At 41.4% G+C, this 17,833-nt stretch overlaps 1 protein-coding gene across 1 annotated transcript in view; it reads left to right on the forward strand.

The window, feature by feature from the left end:
* cspg4 (chondroitin sulfate proteoglycan 4) overlaps nucleotides 1–17,833 on the forward strand; it is a 108,219-nt gene that overhangs the window by 69,821 nt on the left and 20,565 nt on the right. Inside the window, exons 2-3 of the mRNA XM_041837657.2 lie at nucleotides 9,810–9,973; nucleotides 11,061–14,624. Of these exons, the coding sequence (XP_041693591.2) occupies nucleotides 9,810–9,973; nucleotides 11,061–14,624 (3,728 nt within the window). The remainder of the gene's footprint in view (nucleotides 1–9,809; nucleotides 9,974–11,060; nucleotides 14,625–17,833) is intronic.

Here is a 17,833-nt window from a genome sequence, read left to right on the forward strand (position 1 = left end):
TTGAATTTTCAGTCAATATTTTAATTACAATTTTAAAGAAGACACTGGGAAGTTGAATACTTTTCCTAGGGTAGACTTTGGCACTAATTATAGGGTACAGTTGCCTGGCAACTTTGTGAGATTATAAATAATGTTACAGTCAAAATGTTTAGGGCAATGTATGTTATAGCAGAGATTACATGTACAACATGAACCTTCATTACTGGTATTTATGTGAGAAGGTGGATGTGAATCTCCTGCTTGTCAAATCACTGCCATAGTCCACTCAGCCAGTCTTCAGGAGAAAACTGTTGTGATGAACCACCCTTGTTACACTGATCACATGGGGCCCGATTCAGACTTGAGATAAGAAGACAACATGGACTCAGTAATGGACTACAGTCCACGTTAAATCAACTTATCTCAAATCTGAATAGGGCCTAGGGATAAGGTTTTTGGGTGAAATTCCACCTTTATTTTTTTATATCTTCATATCAGAAGACAAATGTTTAGATTGAAGGCAAAATGTGAACTACAAACATTGTGCTTTGTACTCTTCAGAATTCCCCCAGTCAGAGGCATAGAGGTGAAGGGAGGGCATTTGTGGGCAGGTGTGCCCTCTAGTAAACTCTATGGTAAAGTATAAAAACAGGCAAGTTTGCAGGCGCCTTCCCTGTATTCCGGTCCTTCACAAACTCAGACAGGTGAGAGAATGCCAAACGCTCAGATAAAACTCTCCAAAACAATCCAAGAAAGTATGTGTCAATGAAACGTGACTACACAATGTGAAGAAGGAGATAGAAAAGGAATTCACTCAATAAAAACATTTGTTTTGTGTAGCATTTCGGACGCTAATGCTAATAGTCCAAGTAAAAGTCCTATCTTTACTGTACTGTGATTAAATGAATCTGAACAACCTTCCATGCCATGAACCTTCATCTGAATATATAGACTCAGGTCAGGACATTAGAATAATGGATGACTGACTGGTGAATCGCATTGAGCCCTGGGCTGAAGTTTTTTACAAGTTTTGTATGTGTGCTACTGCTAACATTAGCAGTCAATGGCCCTATTCTTTTTCATGAATGTGAAATATGCCACATTTCTGTTGCATTAGAAGAATATGATAAATATCTTCGATCTTTGAACGGTCTATATCAATATAACATTTTTAAGACCTTTACATTTTTGTTGTCATTTGATAATTTGCAAATAATTTGATTCAGTCATGTCTTGAAAAAGTAATTTTGTACTCATTCATTATTATCCTGTACAAACGTATTCATTTGTATTTTCACAAAATTATTTTTTTCTCGTGTCCTTTGTTTGAGCATACTACTGTACATTTGGCCATTTGTAATTACCGATGAGGAGTTTGTAAACACACCTTATAAGAGCAGGGAATATACAATAAGAGGAGAGACTCCCATTTACAATATTTGGAAACTCCAGAAAAAGGGATCAAATTCTGCACTAGACAGGATTCGAAACACCATCATAGTGGTTAAGAGCTTTAGAGAAAGGAAACAACACCAAAAGAGAAGGGATCTCATTTTGCTCTACACAGGACTCGAAACACCATAATAGTGTTTTCAAGATTTTCTGGGTTAGGACTCCCAGTCTCTGGCAATGTGTAGCACAACTCTTGATTATGTGGTGTTACAACACACCATGTCAGAACACCTCAGGATGAACGTTTCAGGACACCTTAAATCGGTCCCAATACCCTCACAACCATTTGTGTTTCAATACTCTAGCAAAGTTAAGATATCGTCTCCTTTAAGGTGGTGGTGGCAGCTCAGTTGCCACTAGTTTGTCTTACAAAGCACTTCATTTTTACAGTGAGTGTTTGGTTCCTTTAAAGTGCAGCTAGCGTGCTGAGTTTTGCATGTGACTAACACTGTAGGTGTTGCAATGAAGTGGTTGAAAAAACAACAACATCTAGTTGAAAAGGGCTCATATTATTATTTATTTTTTTACAAATTTCTTGGATTGGAGAAATAAGTGTAGCCTAGTAACAATAGAAAACTCTGGGAACCTCCTTTTAACAGTCGCCATCAAAATTGCTTTAAAAGGTGTGTTTTACCGTGACTGCACTAAGAATGTTGTACAATGACTGGGCATGTATATTTCGCTCTGTGCAGCACTCAGAATTTGATTGCCCGTCTAGAGGAATATTATTTTCTCGCATAGAATCCAACAGACTGAACAACAATAGGTCAACTATTGTACTATGGGGATGTCTGATTTTGCTGTTGCTTACTCGTGTTGTTGGCTGTGGAAAATGTTCTGTGGACAACCATTTTTCATTAGATAATTCAAATAACCAAAGGTAGGCGGCCTACCTACCAGGTCTAATTTGGATCATAGTGGGACCCGGCCCAATTTAACCCCTGTACATGATTATCATGAAACTTTGAATGGATTCATTCATATCACTGTCATGTTAATTATAATGGTCTCGTACAGTAAATGTCATCATATCCATCAATAGATCTACTCTATCGCTGAATAGCAGCAGCTCCCTGTCCCTCATGTATTAATATCCAGAACATCACCCTTCGCTGGCTAGTATAGTAGGCACAACCCAGTAAGGAAAACAAATTACCAACATGACTGCTATTTACAGGCAAGTTGACCAGAGTTTTACCACTGCTACGCGAGTAGATGGTTTGTTTGGTGAATCAGTGGCTGTTGCTATGGCGGCACACATGGAAAAATGGTTTCCACAGATAAACATGCTGATGCGACCTGCATTATGATAGGGACTGTGACACAAGGAATCTACAAATATGACAATGGGACCACATCAGTATTAATAAAAAATCATTTTGGAATAAAGCTCATGTTTGGTGTACAAGGGTATGGCTATGTACAGAAAGCCTGCACATCTGTGTCTAAAACATGATGGAAGTACAGTGCGCTGTAACCTGTAAGTGTTTTCTCAGGCTAAAGATGAAGTGGGAGGGATAAGGTACAGCTTTGACTCAAGGGCCGTTCATCTGATCTGATCTGGATGGTGTCTTCATCTCTAGAGAGTCACATAAACCACATTGAATACATGCGGTAAAGACTTTAATCGAAGTTGACCAAAACAATGGAAATGCCATGGAAACGCATCGGGGAAAGATCCCGAATCTCCCCATGGCCTCCCAGCAAAACTAGCCTACCTTTAGGCTGTTGTTTATATGTGTATTTAACACTATGTTGAGGTAAACAATCGGAGTATAATGCTTGTATGGATGTCAACCCCAATACATGTTCATGTCATCGTCACCAATCAACTGCATTACAGTTAAAAACAACTTTGACTACCACCACCGATTTCTGTACGCTAGCTATGCTACTAGCTTATAAGAACAGGAGTTAGCATTTAGCAGTCACTTCTCCTAAACTTGAAAAGGGACAACTTCTAAATGTTATGCAGCGAAAACAGCCAAATATATCCAAATTGGATATTAGTAACCACATTGTGGGCCTGTTACAATACATAAATCACGACGGATTTAAAGAATATCCACTTTGTTAGATCAGATTTGTTGAATGTGTGCCAAGCCGGCGTCCTTCTATCCCCCATGGTCTGAGTTCCATTGACCTCTTTACCGCGTCTATAGCCAGAGGAATCTGACTCATCACTCTGCCAAGTCACAAGGCCAAAAAGAAGCAGTCCAAACAACGCATAGCTTCCTTCCACATGTGTTTTTCCGGACATGTGTCAGGAGCTCGAAAGAAAAAACCCAGCTAGGGTTTCTAGGGAGAGAAAACATTTTTGTAATGTTACCCGTAATGTTACCTTGATGTTTGACTGTCCAGTTACCTGTTAGTTAGGGGGGGACGTTCTATGTATGTTAGCAAAAACCTCCTATAACCTCTTTAGCATGTTTTGGCGTTAGTTAGGAGAACATTCATGTCAAACAGAACTTACCCAGAATGTAGTTACCATGTTCTCAGAATATCCAATAGTAATGTTCTATGCACATTTCATGGGACGTTGCAAGAACATTCATGTGTCCAGTTTTCTGAGGGTTACGAGAATATTTCATCAACATTACACCAAACATACACGAATGTGTTTGCTATACTTTCAGAATATAAGATATTAATGTTCTAGACACGTTTCATGGGAACGTTGCAAGAACATTCCTGTGTCCAAGGATGTTTTAAACATAGGACATTCTGTCATGGTCCCCTGGAGGATTTTGTCTAGTTCCCGGCTTGTTCTGGGGACGTCCCTAAAGGACGTCGCCTGATGGTCCCAAAGAAACGCTCTCCCAAAAAAATGAATTTCATTACACATCACCCCTTGTTACTATTGCGGAGTCCATCATTGAACCACTGATCCATTTACAACTCTTGTCTGTTGGCAAAGTTAGGGACACCCAAACACAGTGCTTTCAACCTACATATTTGACACACATAATTACATTGGGCATGTTTATTTATACAGTAATTATTATTTAATATGTCCTCACTGGGGATTTGAACTCACAACCTCTTGGTTCACAGCATTCCGATCTTCCTGCTACACCAGCACGTCTGTGTCAATGACTGACTTCACCTGTATTGCTACACCTTGCACTTCAAAGTAAATCTCAGCTCTGTTAAAAGTACACTCAATACAAACTTTTATTTATCATTGTGTTTAAGGAGTAACATTAAAACCAAGCAATATGCCCCAGCATCCTTAGACTATACAGAAAACCCCAAAATTGCTGAAATAAGTAAATCAAATCAATGAGAGAATAGTGAGATGAACTGATAACTGGCACAGACATGGTTGCCGTAGCAGGAAGATCAGAATGCCGTGAACCAAGAGGTTGTGAGTTCAAATCCCAGGTGAGCACATGTTGAATAATAACTACTGTATAAATGAACATGCACAATGAAATCAAATATGTAAGTTGAAAACTTTGTATGTTAAAAGCACTGTTTGTGTGTGAGGGTGTCCCTTGCCAACAGACAAAGAGCTGTGAATGGATCAGTGGTTCACCAATCATAGGCTTGACAACAGTAACAAGGGGTGGTGTATAAAGAAACCAAACATTTTGGGGGGAGAATGTTTCTTTGGGACCATCAGGTAACGTCCTAAAAACGTCTTTAGGGACATCCCAGGAACAAGCTGGGAACTACACAAAATCCTCCAGGGGACCATGACAAAACGTCCTATGTTTTAAACGTCATTGGACAGAGGAATGTTCCTGAAACGTTCCCATGAAACGTGTCTAGAACCTCATATTTTATATTCTGAGAACATGGCAACCATGTTCTGTGTATGTTTGGTGTGACGTTGATAGAATATTCTCCTAACCCTCAGAAAAATGGACACTGGAACAGTCTTGCAATGTTCCAATGAAACATGTCTAGAACATTAATATTGAATATTCTGAGAACATGGTAACCACGTTCTGGGTAAGTTCTGTTTGACATTAAGGGAACGGTCTCTTGGAAACAGTCCTTGCACATCACTGGAACATTCCTATGAAAACGTTAGTTAATGACCTAATGAGACTCTTAAGGGAACGTTCTCTAAAGTTGTGGGAATGTTTGTTGTTAGCTGGGAAGAGAGGAGGGGATAAAATATGAGGGAAATGAATTCACTGGTCTGAGAAATAGAAGACACTTTCAGTTTCCTCTGAGCACTATAAATACAACCTCAGTCAGTCATCAAATTATAGCCATCTGCCCAGGACACTGCCCATGGACAATACAGCAGTGTTAGCCTGGGTGTGGCGGCTAAGGGGGATACGAGCTGTCTTCAGATCAGTTCTAGTGCATTCACAGAGGAGCTGTGATGACTCTCACATACTCAGACAGACATGTGAGACCAGACCTCTCAGCTGTTTTACAACCTGGGTCTTCTGTCTCCTCTGGTAGAATGTTAGCCATAACTCAAACTTAATGATGCTTTACCATGGATCAACAAGGCTAGATTTCACCTAGGCTATCCGCTCGCTGAAGGCCATTTCTTTTCAGAGTTAGCACCACATGTTTTACGAATGCTATCCAACTGGGCCTGGACTTCACCTGCACTTTGACAAAGGAAGTTCCTGCATTTTTGTGAAATCAACATCAGTCTTATTTTCTAGATATTGTCTTCTTTGGCCACAGCATGACTATCTCTAGATTGTGGTCTAGGTTTGTGTATCATACAGAGATGGAACACCTCTGCCCATGCTGTGAGTGGGCTGATTGTAGTGAGGGCTGTCAGCCAATAAAGGTTGAGAAATGCCTCGAAACAAAGCATCTTACATTAAAACCCCATGCAAACCCTTTAAAAATTGCCCATTTCTTTACACATGTATTCTATTCACAGCGCTCTAGGGGAGGTAATTAATTCCAGGTACTCTGCTGAGACTAGGGCCATTGTATCTCGTTACAAAATGGTGCTTCTTCCCCACAGGCTGTAGCAGTGAGCTTGGCACAGACCAGAAACTCCCCAAGCAGAATTGTTTGGCATCACCCTCTTCTTCAGTATTTTATCCCCTTTTCTCTGTGAACAATCCAGCTAAAGCTCCAGCTTAAGGACCATAAAGCTCATCGTGATTTGCTTTGTTAAACTGTTCTCTAAAAGTCAATTGAATAATTTTTCTTTCTGGTTCTAAGCCGCAGGCTCCTGTTCTATTAGCAGAAGTCTTGCATTTGGAAGACCTTATTTGGACCATGGCCCCAGAGTTCTCTGAACTGTAGCATATAAAGCTTGGACACAATCAGAAACTTATAGACATAGCTTCCAGACTATCTTTAGTATTTGCATATAGTCAAAATATTTATTTACATTTAGGCTCCAGTCTCTTCGGAGGCACAGGTTCAAATCCCACCGCTGCCACCAATAACAGATTTCTGCCTTAACTATAATGTTCTTATGATCATTTTAGAGGGAAAGTTTTTTGCGGCTTGTTTATTTCACTTTGCCATGGTTTGTAAATATAGTATGTATAATATAGTAATCATCTGCTGTGTATGTTTGTACATGTGATAACAGTTAGAATAATTGTATCATTCAACATTGGGAGTTGCCTACATTGTGTATCTTTGGCAGGAGAGCAGCACTGTGCTGTGTGCCACTAAAGGTCATTGTGTGCATTTGGCTCTATACTGGGACAGTTAATCACAACTGTCTTTGTTCATGAAAGAGCAATCTTTGCACCTTCAAATGCACACAGTGAGATCACAAAGGCCCTGGGCGAGACGATAAAAGTCTTCCCTGACATCAAACCGACTGTCTTATTTTAGTTCTGTATACATGTGTTTGGGGGCTCTCTAATGCAGTGTTTTGGTTTCCAATTTTTGTTGCATATCTGGTTGGAAAGGGATCATTTTCCAGGATGAGAAAGCACAGGACCCTGGTTGCGTTTGGCAGTAGGCCTATGGCCGTTAATGTTGATAAAACACAGACACTGACTACCACTCAACCATCTAAACACACACACACATGGAAACACACACTGAACAAGTCTTGAAAACATATTTTTACCTTTTATAGTTACAATAATGAGTCAGAATAACTGCCCACATGCACTTTATACAGCACAAAGTATTGCAATTAGATCTGTCTCTTGTGGTGGCATTGCACCTTCTACTCTTGGCAAGAGTGCTCAGCTGCTGGCTTGCTGGGTGCTCTGTTAGTTTTTGAGGGGACATTCGGTGCCACTGTGACCTCTTTGGAATGCTCTGGGTGAGATGTAGCGATGTCTGTCTTTTCCTCCCGGTCCCCAAAGCATCTGCATTTTCTGTCGTTCGGAACAATGTCAGAGTTCCACTTCAATGTCTTCCAGAAAGGCACTCTGGCTTGACCTATAATCCCCAGAAGGCGAGTGTGCGGCTTGTGGAAAGCCCCCTTCTATGTCTCTTGGCTCGGGCTTTGGAAAACCCTGGCTTGGAAACAGGGCCTTGGAGGTCAAGCTATTGTTATTTAGGAGCACAATTTATTGGGACATTTTTGGCTTCCTGAGTGGTTTACTGTTGGAGAGGGGCTCCGGAGAACGTGGTCCAAGGCAGATGGCTGAATTTGCATATCGCTGGAAAGGTGACAGCCAAAAAGCCTGGGAAACCCTACAGCCCAGAGTTGGCTCCCAGAAACCCTCTCTAATGATCATGACTGAGGTCTCAGTGAGAGAATCCTTTTGAAGCAATGAGAACACCTCTTCAGAGAGCAACAGCTGTGCCAGGCCTGATAATGTTTTAGTTCGTCCAAAGAGCTTTTTCGTGTTGGTCAGTACAGCAGAGATGCATTAGAACAGAGTTGCAGCTGGACCATGATACAAAGAAAGAAAGTAAAAAATGATGACAGTTTAGAGCTGGGACGATAAACCGAAAATTACCGACACCGCCTTCCTCTTACCAAATCCTTTTGCATAGGCCTACGTTGGTGATTTTGCTACACATTTTTCCTGTAGATTGTTCTAAAACCATTATTTGGTCAACAGTAATAGCCTATACATTATGTTGATTCCTGCTATGAAGGTATCTGCCTGTCCCTTTTTCCCTGTCGGCTGCTGTGTGAGCGGGCCACTCTCACTCCCTCTCCCCACTGTGCGCACAGAGGAGAGAGAGAGAGATGCATTCTGAGAAGCACAAGCATTCGACCATTGCTCAAAATGCAATTTGCGGGAAAAATACAGTTTTCAAAGCAACTACTGTTCCAGTTACAGAGAGGAGAATCACAGTTTTCTATGAGTATATCATGTATTTTTCACCTCTTAACAATATTGAGTTCATGACACCATTTTACAACCGGAGTAAGCTGTAGTATGGTTTTGATTCGCCCCCGGAGTGAGCAGAGTGCGCCATTTGCAGTGAATGGGCCTACATCAAGTAGCCTAGTCCTAGTGCTGGAAAATATTTCTAGGACATTAGCCTACATTTACTGATAGATTAATCAATTAGCCTACATGGCTATATAGCAACAATATCATATTGTAATGACCGCGATAGATCATAAATGAGAGAATGTCCACTACAGTTCTCGAGTTCTCGAATTGACGGTTTTCTGACTCCAAACTCACAGGTAGCCTACGCCAAATAAATCAGATAAAACAATCACAGCTACTCAACTCCCTGTCGGGACAAGAAAAAGAGCGAGAACAATGGCAGCAAGGCAATATAACAGATATTACATTTGGTTTAGTTGTCATCTAACCTGAATTCAACGTGAAATTACCAAAAAAGTTCACCATGTCATTGGATTTAGGTTAAAAGTTGGGTGAAATCCCCTTACGTTGATTACTTATTTCAAATCAAATCAGTTTTCCACGTCGAATCAATGTAATCACATATATTTTTTGTTGTTGAAATGACGTGGAAACAATGTTGATTCAACCAGTTTTTGCCCAGTGGGAGGCTACCATCTCAGTTGTCTTACTTGGCACTGGACAAAAATGTCTAGAGCCCTGCCGCTAATGTAAATTAACCGTCCATAAAAAAATATAAATGTGTTTTTTGTTATCCAGCCAAATAGTTACATTTATCTCCATATGTCTTCTTGTCCATATCATCCAGCTGTAGCACCTCCCCCCAAAATAATTTATCACTGATTTATCGTTATCGCAAAAAAAAAAATGGGTCAATTTATCACAATATGGATTTTTGTCCGTATCGCCCAGCTCTATGAAAGGGTACCAAGCTATTTTTCTGTCTATATCCCTATGCCATTTGGTATCGAATCACCCCAACACCACACCTTTGTCAATAAGATTGGCCACTATATGAAATAATAAGTGACTGTATACTCAACAAAAATATATCTAACCATATTTATTGACTGTTCAAAGAATACTGTATGTCAGAATTGTATTTATATTTTTTAATGCTCCTCATTTTTGTCTCTACAGCATCCTACTTTGGGGACAGTTTCTGCAAGATAACGTCGATCCAAGATGTCTCCTCCTTTCACCTGTCGCTGCAGTTCAAGACCAGCCGACGAAGTGGACTCCTCCTCCTGGCTGCAGGGATGCAGGACTACCTATTTCTGGAACTCCAAAACGGGAAATTACAGGTTAGTATCAACACCTGTCTGTCGGAAAGGATTCTAATTGCAATGTACTATCAGACCGGCTTAACTCAAGGCAACCTAGCAAGCTGTCACAAAGTGTATTTTACACAAGCTTTATGATGTTAGACCACCCAGAAATGTGCAAGGCATGGTTATTGGGGTGGATGACAGATTGTGAATCCTAGATGGCATACATGTTTTGTCAGGGTTGGAATTGAAAAAAGTCACTCTGGGGACTGACCATGTCAAATCCTAGAAATGTTCATTAAACACAGCTTTACAAAAATGCTTTCACTTTGGGAACTCTGTTCCCACACATTCCCCTGCCCCCCAATTCCACCTCTGGTTCGATCCTGTCTCCACTAAAAGTATTAGAAAAAGGACACCTGAAAGAACTGTCTTAAAACGTCCTATAAATGTCCTATATTGTAATTGGAAGAGTGACAACAGCATCTGTACTGTCACTTTCCTCTTTCCAAACCAAAAACTGACATTGACTTCTACCTAATACATTTAAAGATTATAACAGAAGTGAAAGCAGGCTGGTGGTGTGTGCTCATTAAAGAAGCATGTCTGTGACAGTTTCAATTAGATGGTACTCTGAAATCATTCTACATTGCTTTACTGGCTGTCACTTTAAAATGGGATTCCTGACATTTTAATTCCATAATGAATTGCTTGGCAGAGTCTGTGAGGAACTGAATTAGCATCAGATGTGCTGTCATAAACATTCCCTAAATTGTGTAGAATAAACAAAAAAGGTTTACTGTTTTTAGAGGTCTGGTGCATTTGCTATTAATAACATTTGAAGATGATGGAAGCACAAGAAAGCTCTGCTCACAAAATTCTTAAAATGTTTGTAAGGACGAGATAGGTGAACGAGATATGCTCCAAAAAAGACAATCACAAGTCTAGGCTAGATTGATGCCTCTTTGATATCACCTGTCAAATCCTTTTAGATAATCATTCATGGAAAGAAAGGCTATGAGGAAGGAATCCTTTCAAGAATATAATGACAGTCAAAAGAATATACAATTATTGCACTTCATAAAATAGCAATGATACTTCTCTTCTCTCTTTTTTCATCTAGGTGCGAATGGACCTTGGGGCCGGTGAGATGGTGCTGTCATCATCTCTGGGGCTGCAACTGAACAACATCGTGGAGCACAAGGTGTCCATCACGATGCAGGAGGCCAAACTGACCATGCTGATCGATGACCTCTTCTTCACTTTCATCTCTGTCCCTCAAACCCAGGAGGACCTCAACATTGACATGGGGGTTTACCTGGGGGGCACCGGAGACTTAGACGCCCCATATCTCAGCAATACCATACCTCCATTCCGCGGCTGCATGACCAATGTCAAGTTGGAGTCCCATCAGTTTGATATTCTCGACTCCGAGCCCATCGACTGCCATGACACAAAGGAGTCCTGTAGCAGTGAGTTTGAGGCTGGCGATGGAGAGGCGACCAGCTTCATCAGCCCAGACTCATTTGTGTCCTTCCCTACTTGGAGCGGGGCTAGTGGTAGTGAAAGGACCTTGGAGTTTCTCATGAAGACCACCATCGAGGATGCCCTACTCACCTTCCACCCTGGACGAGAGTCAGACTTTATCGCTGTTGGCGTTGTGGGCGGTTACCTAAAAGGTGTGGTGGACCTTGGGAGTGGGATGGTGGTACTGGACAACCCCAGAGTACAGCTAGATGATGATCAGTGGCATAGGATCAGAGTCACTGTAGATGCGACTGTGTTTGAGATTAACGTGGACAGCCAGCCTGCCTCTCTCCCTCTAAGGGGCTCAGAGCGATTGGATCTAGTTGGCAATCTGTATATGGGGGGGATCCAGGGCAAGATGAAGGATGTGTTTCGTGATAGTAGCTTGTCTCGTATGGAGGAGGAAATAACATCTGAGTCTTTTATCGGATGCATGGGAGAAATCAAAGTGAACCAGAAGGACAGAAGCCTGCAGGACGCTTTGGTCACCAAAGACGTCCATGTGAAGTGCGAGGGAGAGGACTATGACTACTCAAGTTACTATGATTTTGAGGCAACCACAACTACGGCTCCTGTTCGGATCCGATATGTTGACGCTGACCCTAATGAAAGACATTGCTACCCAACTGACGACACACCAGAGGCCTTCCGGAACATTACAAAGCTTCTTGAAGTCAAACCTTTGCTTGTGCCCGAAGGTGAGGAAGCTTTTCTCGATATTTACAACCTTAGCCCTACATTTGACCTAAACACTGTGGGAATCCGCCAATCCCAGATCATCTTCACTCTACAAAGTGATCCTTGGTACGGACTCCTAGATATGAACATCAAAACCAGACGTACCAAAAAGTTTACACTCCTGGATGTGGTCAACAAGAAGATCAAGTATCTCCATGACGGCAATGAAAAGTATGGCGATCAGATCCAGTTGGAGGTGGTTACCCATAGTAACAGTTACCTTCCAGAATGTCTAAAAAATCCCCGCCAGTACCTCCTCCCAGTGGAGATCATACCTGTCAATGACACACCACAACTAAGCGGAGGAGACATTTCCATCACAGAAAGCGGTCGCACTCGCTTGAATCCCAACCTTATCAAGATTGTGGATTCGGACACTCGCTGTGACGAATTGATTGTCACTGTGACCTCAGAACCTCCCAGAGGGGTTGGCTACTTAGAAAATGACCAGCAACCAGGGAGAAGTATCAAAGAGTTCACATGCAGGCAGTTGAAAGACGGCAATATATATTTTGTCCACAGAACTGGGAGTGGTGGGATAACTCTACAGGTATCTGACGGACAATCCATAAGTCATTCGACCACTTTTAAACTGTCCATTACACAGCCCCAAATGAGCCTTGTGACCAATACTGGCCTTATGTTGTCTCAGGGAAGCAACTCTTCCATTGGGATCCAGAACCTGGCTGTCATTGCCACCCCTCGTAATGGAGATATTGTGTATAACGTCACACAGGCTCTGAGATATGGTGAACTGCATGTTCTCACTAGCAATGGTTTACCCAAACAGGTGACATCTTTTCATCAGTCAGATTTGGAGCAAGAACGCTTGATATATGTTAGCACAGACTCAAGTGACCTGGAGGACGTTGTGTCAGATCATTTTCAATTTGATGTCCATCTTGGACAGTTTTCCCTGTGGAACAACACTTTTTTGATCAAGATCACACCCTCCCAGGTTAAAATGGTCCAAGTAGTTCCCCTTGAGATTGAGAGTGAGGTAGAGCAAAAGGCAATAAAACACACTGAACTTGAGGCAGAAGTGAAGGGAAAGAGTGTAGCCCCAGAAACTATAAGATACATCCTTCTGAAGGCCCCCACACTGGGTACTCTTCAAATGATCGGCAGGAAGCTAGTTGAGGGAGACAGTTTCACCCAACAGGACCTCTGGAATGCCCAGGTCAGCTATAGAGTCCGGGTGCAAAGGGCTGTGGCTAGCGAGGACCAGTTCCAGTTCAGAGTCTTTGCAGAGAATCAGTACTCCCCTATGTACACCTACCCAATCAAGATCCAGGCTGATTCAGACGCCCCTGTTTTGACCAATGAGAGACTCATTGTCTTGGAGGGCGGGGAGAATATTCTGAACAAAGACTATCTATGGGTTCAGACATCCGTCTCGACAAACTTTGTTTACAGGGTGACGCAAGACCCAAAGTATGGCCGTCTCATCAGGGAGTCCCCACCTGGACAGCCCAGGTTCGACGGGGCCATTAGAATGTTCAGCAATGAGGACCTGAATCTAGATAGGCTGATCTACCAACATGATGGCTCAGAGTCTAGCGATGATGAGTTCTCTTTCCTGGTATTCGAGCAAGCAGCAGGAAGTGAAAACATCCGAATCGATGGTCAAGAATCTATGAGTGGCATGTTTAGAATATCTATTCAGTCCAAGAACGACCACGTGCCTCTGAGAGTGGTTGATAAAACCTTCAATGTGGTCCGAAACGGACAACGTTTGCTGACCACAGAAGACATCCTCTTCAGGGACGATGACTCAGGGTTCAATGATACCCAGTTGGTCTTTGTTCGCACAGGCATTCTCTCAGGAAACATTGTCTCCACCTCAGACCCCTCGCAGCCCCTCTTTCGTTTCACTCAAGCAGACGTGAGAGACCAGAATGTTCTCTTTGTGCACCATGGGGCAGACCGCGAGCGCTTCCAGCTCCAGGTTTCTGATGGCCTGCACAAGACCACAGCCCTGCTGCAGATCCAGGCTGGTGAGGCCTACCTCCGGGTGGTGAACAACACCATGGTTGTCATGGACCATGGAAGCACAAAGACGCTCAACACCAGTCTGTTGAGTGCCGAGTCCAACATGGACATAAGAGATGCCAGTGACATTAGGTTCCAAGTGACATCGCCCCCTAGTGATGGGAAGATCATTGTGAGTGGGATTGAGGCCTCTCGGTTCACCCAGGAGGATCTGAAAAAGGGTGTGGTGTCCTACGAGCATAACGACCAGAGTCTGAGCTCCAAGGACTCGTTTGGCTTCACTGTGGAAGCAAAAGGATTTTCTGAGGAGGGCACATTCAGGATAAAGATCTTCAAGCAAGGCTATCTGTCCGAGCCTGAGGTCATCACCAATGAGGTCATCATCTCCTATGAGGGAGAGCACACCGTGATCAACCAGGATCATCTTAAGGTATGTTTACATTATATTCCCTTCTATGTTTACCAATTGTTGACTTCCACCTTTGACTACTGGTTGTTCTTGAATCTATTACAATACCGCCAACTAAGTGACTTAGTAGACTGTAATTGTGCTTATGAAGCAGTCATTAGAGTTGCAAGTACCCAAGCATGCACCCTCAACAGTATGTACACTTTAGGGATCTGGATAAAATATCTAATAACAATTTTTTTTGGGGGGGGGGGGATATTGCAATTGCGATTATGAATTGCGGTTTTCAAAACACTTGGGTGAAAACTTGGTAATTCCATCAGACTTAGTTAAAACAAGTGTCAGGTAGAGAACATCACTAATAAAATGAGATCATATGAATGACTACATACTGTGCTAACTGAATACAAAACCAAATGAAACAAATATGATAGATAGTACTATTACACCTACATATTAACAAAAAAATTTACCATGATCATCAAAATATATTGTGCATTTATTAATTTATTAATTAATAACATTATGAGTTCCTATTTTATCATTATGAGTTCCTAAATAACCTAAGTTAATTATTTATTCAGGCAGCCATAGGCTGCAGATGGATTAGGAAGCTTATGATTGTGCAATTATGTATAAGTAGGCTCAATAATTATTATAATTGAAATTGTAATTCAAAGTGCCTTAAAAACATGTAACATGTAGCCTACAGATTGCAGGGTACAGCCTGTGTCCAAAACATTGGAGTTTGGTCCAGTTATTCAACGTGACATGTTTCAACTTCTCGCTTAATTTTGTTATACAATGTAGAGATGACGACTTGGGAGAAATATGTGCGAGATGGAATCTTGTATCTCCTGTCCAGCTTGTTTATCATCTTCTTGACTTGTTTATAATCTTCTTGAAGCGGTCTTTGCTGCCTGTGTAAATAGAAACCATGTCTTTGGCTATGTGATAGCTTCCGTGATTTCTGTGTCTGCGCGGGATGTTTTTTCGTAGGGCGTTACATTTGAAAACCCATCCGCAATCAATGCCTGTTAAACGTAGGTGGCTGGTTGTGGCCGAGTTGCTTTGCAGCTGTCGGGCGCTTTTTTTGTACCATACAATCGTTGTAAAGTAGGGTATGGTTATTCTTCAAATGATTGAATAAATGTGTTGTGTTGCGTCTTGTTGCCATAACTCTGAGGCACTTTTTGCACAACACTTGCATTTGGTTGACATCGGTTTGCCTGCCGCGCATGTAGAGAGTGAATGAACGGAGTCTAGTGCATCTCATTGGAAGAGGTACCTTAGGCTAGTTTTTGTTGTATTAACGGAGTGTCAAAGAAAGGAGAACATCGTAGCCTCTAACATCGCAATTTCGATCTGAATTCGATTAATAGTGCAGCCCTAGTACACTTGTACATTGTGTTTTTTTATTCATCCTGTTCATTGGAGAATTCTTCTTCGTTCAGTGTTTAGAAGTTCACTTTTTGTTTATGTTTCTGTGGAGCAGACTGTCAGTTTCACGACATACAGTAATCACACTAACATGGTGTAGAAGTGATGTGCAATTAGGCACACATGAAAGCAGGAATAAGTATCACTGTTCAACGTCTCTGTTTTAATCTCGTTTATGTACTTAATTATAGTATATTTAGTGTGGAAAACACTCACTAAGTACACCCTAAGGATATATCTGGAATTGTGTCCTCTCGAAGATGAACACGAGTGCACTTCATCTTGAGAGCCTAATGATGAAGTTACATTTTTTCCAATGCATATTGCATTCCTGTTTTCACCTTGAATTGTGAAGTAATAAGAAACATATTGAGAACAGTGCTTGCTATTTAAAGTTCAATTTCTCAGCCGGCCTTGTTCTGTTCTTTTCTCAGTATTGACTTAAGAAGGACGAAGATGTACAGACAATGAATGCATTATTGAGAAATGTCAAACAAAGCTCAGGATGGCCTTTAAATGTGGTCCTATTGACCATGGCTTTTTTGGAGCTTACTTGAAGTGCATTCTCACTTTTAGATGGAGAACCATCTCTGACTGTTGACAAGATGTAGTGGGTGCATGACTGCTTAACATTACAACGATTAGCGGCTCCAGTCAAAACCACCCTCTGAATGGCACACATTTACAATCCATGTCTCAATTGTCTCAAGGCTTAAAAATCATTATTTAACCTGTCTCCTCCCCTTCATCTACACTGATTTGAAGTGGATTTAACAAGTGACATCAATAAGGGATCATCGCTTTCACTTAGATTCACCTGGTCAGTCTATGTCATGGAAAGAGCAGGCGTTCCTCATGTTTTGTACACTCAGTGTATATGTAGTGTTGCAAAACAGTTTACTGTTCTACATTTTTACTTCAGTCTCTTAGCAATTACTGTGTAATACCAAAAGTCCTACTGTGTGCTCTCTGCAAACCAAACATTTATACTGATACAAATATGAGGTGCCATTGCCATACGTTTGATTAACATTTAGATTTAGTGAAGGCAAAAAAGTAGTGTAAAATAATATGATCTTTTAGATTTCAATACCAAGCTTTCCCAAGTGACCAAAAAATAGTTTTTTTTTTTAAGACCGTATAGCTATGAGTCATAGCAAGTGCCCCTTGCCTAATTCACATAGGAAAAATGTGTATTTGTGACTAATGTTGTGATTATAGATGGTAGAACAATCAACTATTACAGGAAGGATTTATCCCTGAGGCAAAGCATCTTCCTTTAGCCCAGGGTTTCCCAAACTCAGTCCTCGGGACCCCAAGGGGTGCACATTTAGTTTTTTGCCCTAGGACTACACAGCTGATTCAAATAATCAACTAATCATCAAGCTTTGAAACACTGCTTTTGCCTATTTTGAAAGGTGCTTGTTTTCAGAAGCGCTTCAATCAGGCTACAAAAGTGCCAGGCCCTGAATCTTCTTAAATCTACCAAGTTTGAGGGCTTTAGATGAAAAACTATTGTGCAACGAATGTAATTCATATGCAATGAATCAAAGACAGTGGAGACTGTCTGTTTATTCCATTACCAGAATTTATAGGTTGGAAAAACTTTTAGTATACTGTTATTGTAAATATAGGCCTACTTCTGTCATACAACATAAGGGGAGACATAGTAAATCCTACGATACATTGATGTGCTCATCTTAGTAGCAATAGGTTTTTACAGTGGTGGTGGAATAAATTGACTGAATGTATATGGAATGTACTGACTGAATTAACTGGTCCAACTTTAC

The sequence above is a fragment of the Coregonus clupeaformis genome, chromosome 19 (genome assembly GCF_020615455.1).
Source record: "Coregonus clupeaformis isolate EN_2021a chromosome 19, ASM2061545v1, whole genome shotgun sequence".
NCBI lineage: Eukaryota > Metazoa > Chordata > Actinopteri > Salmoniformes > Salmonidae > Coregonus > Coregonus clupeaformis.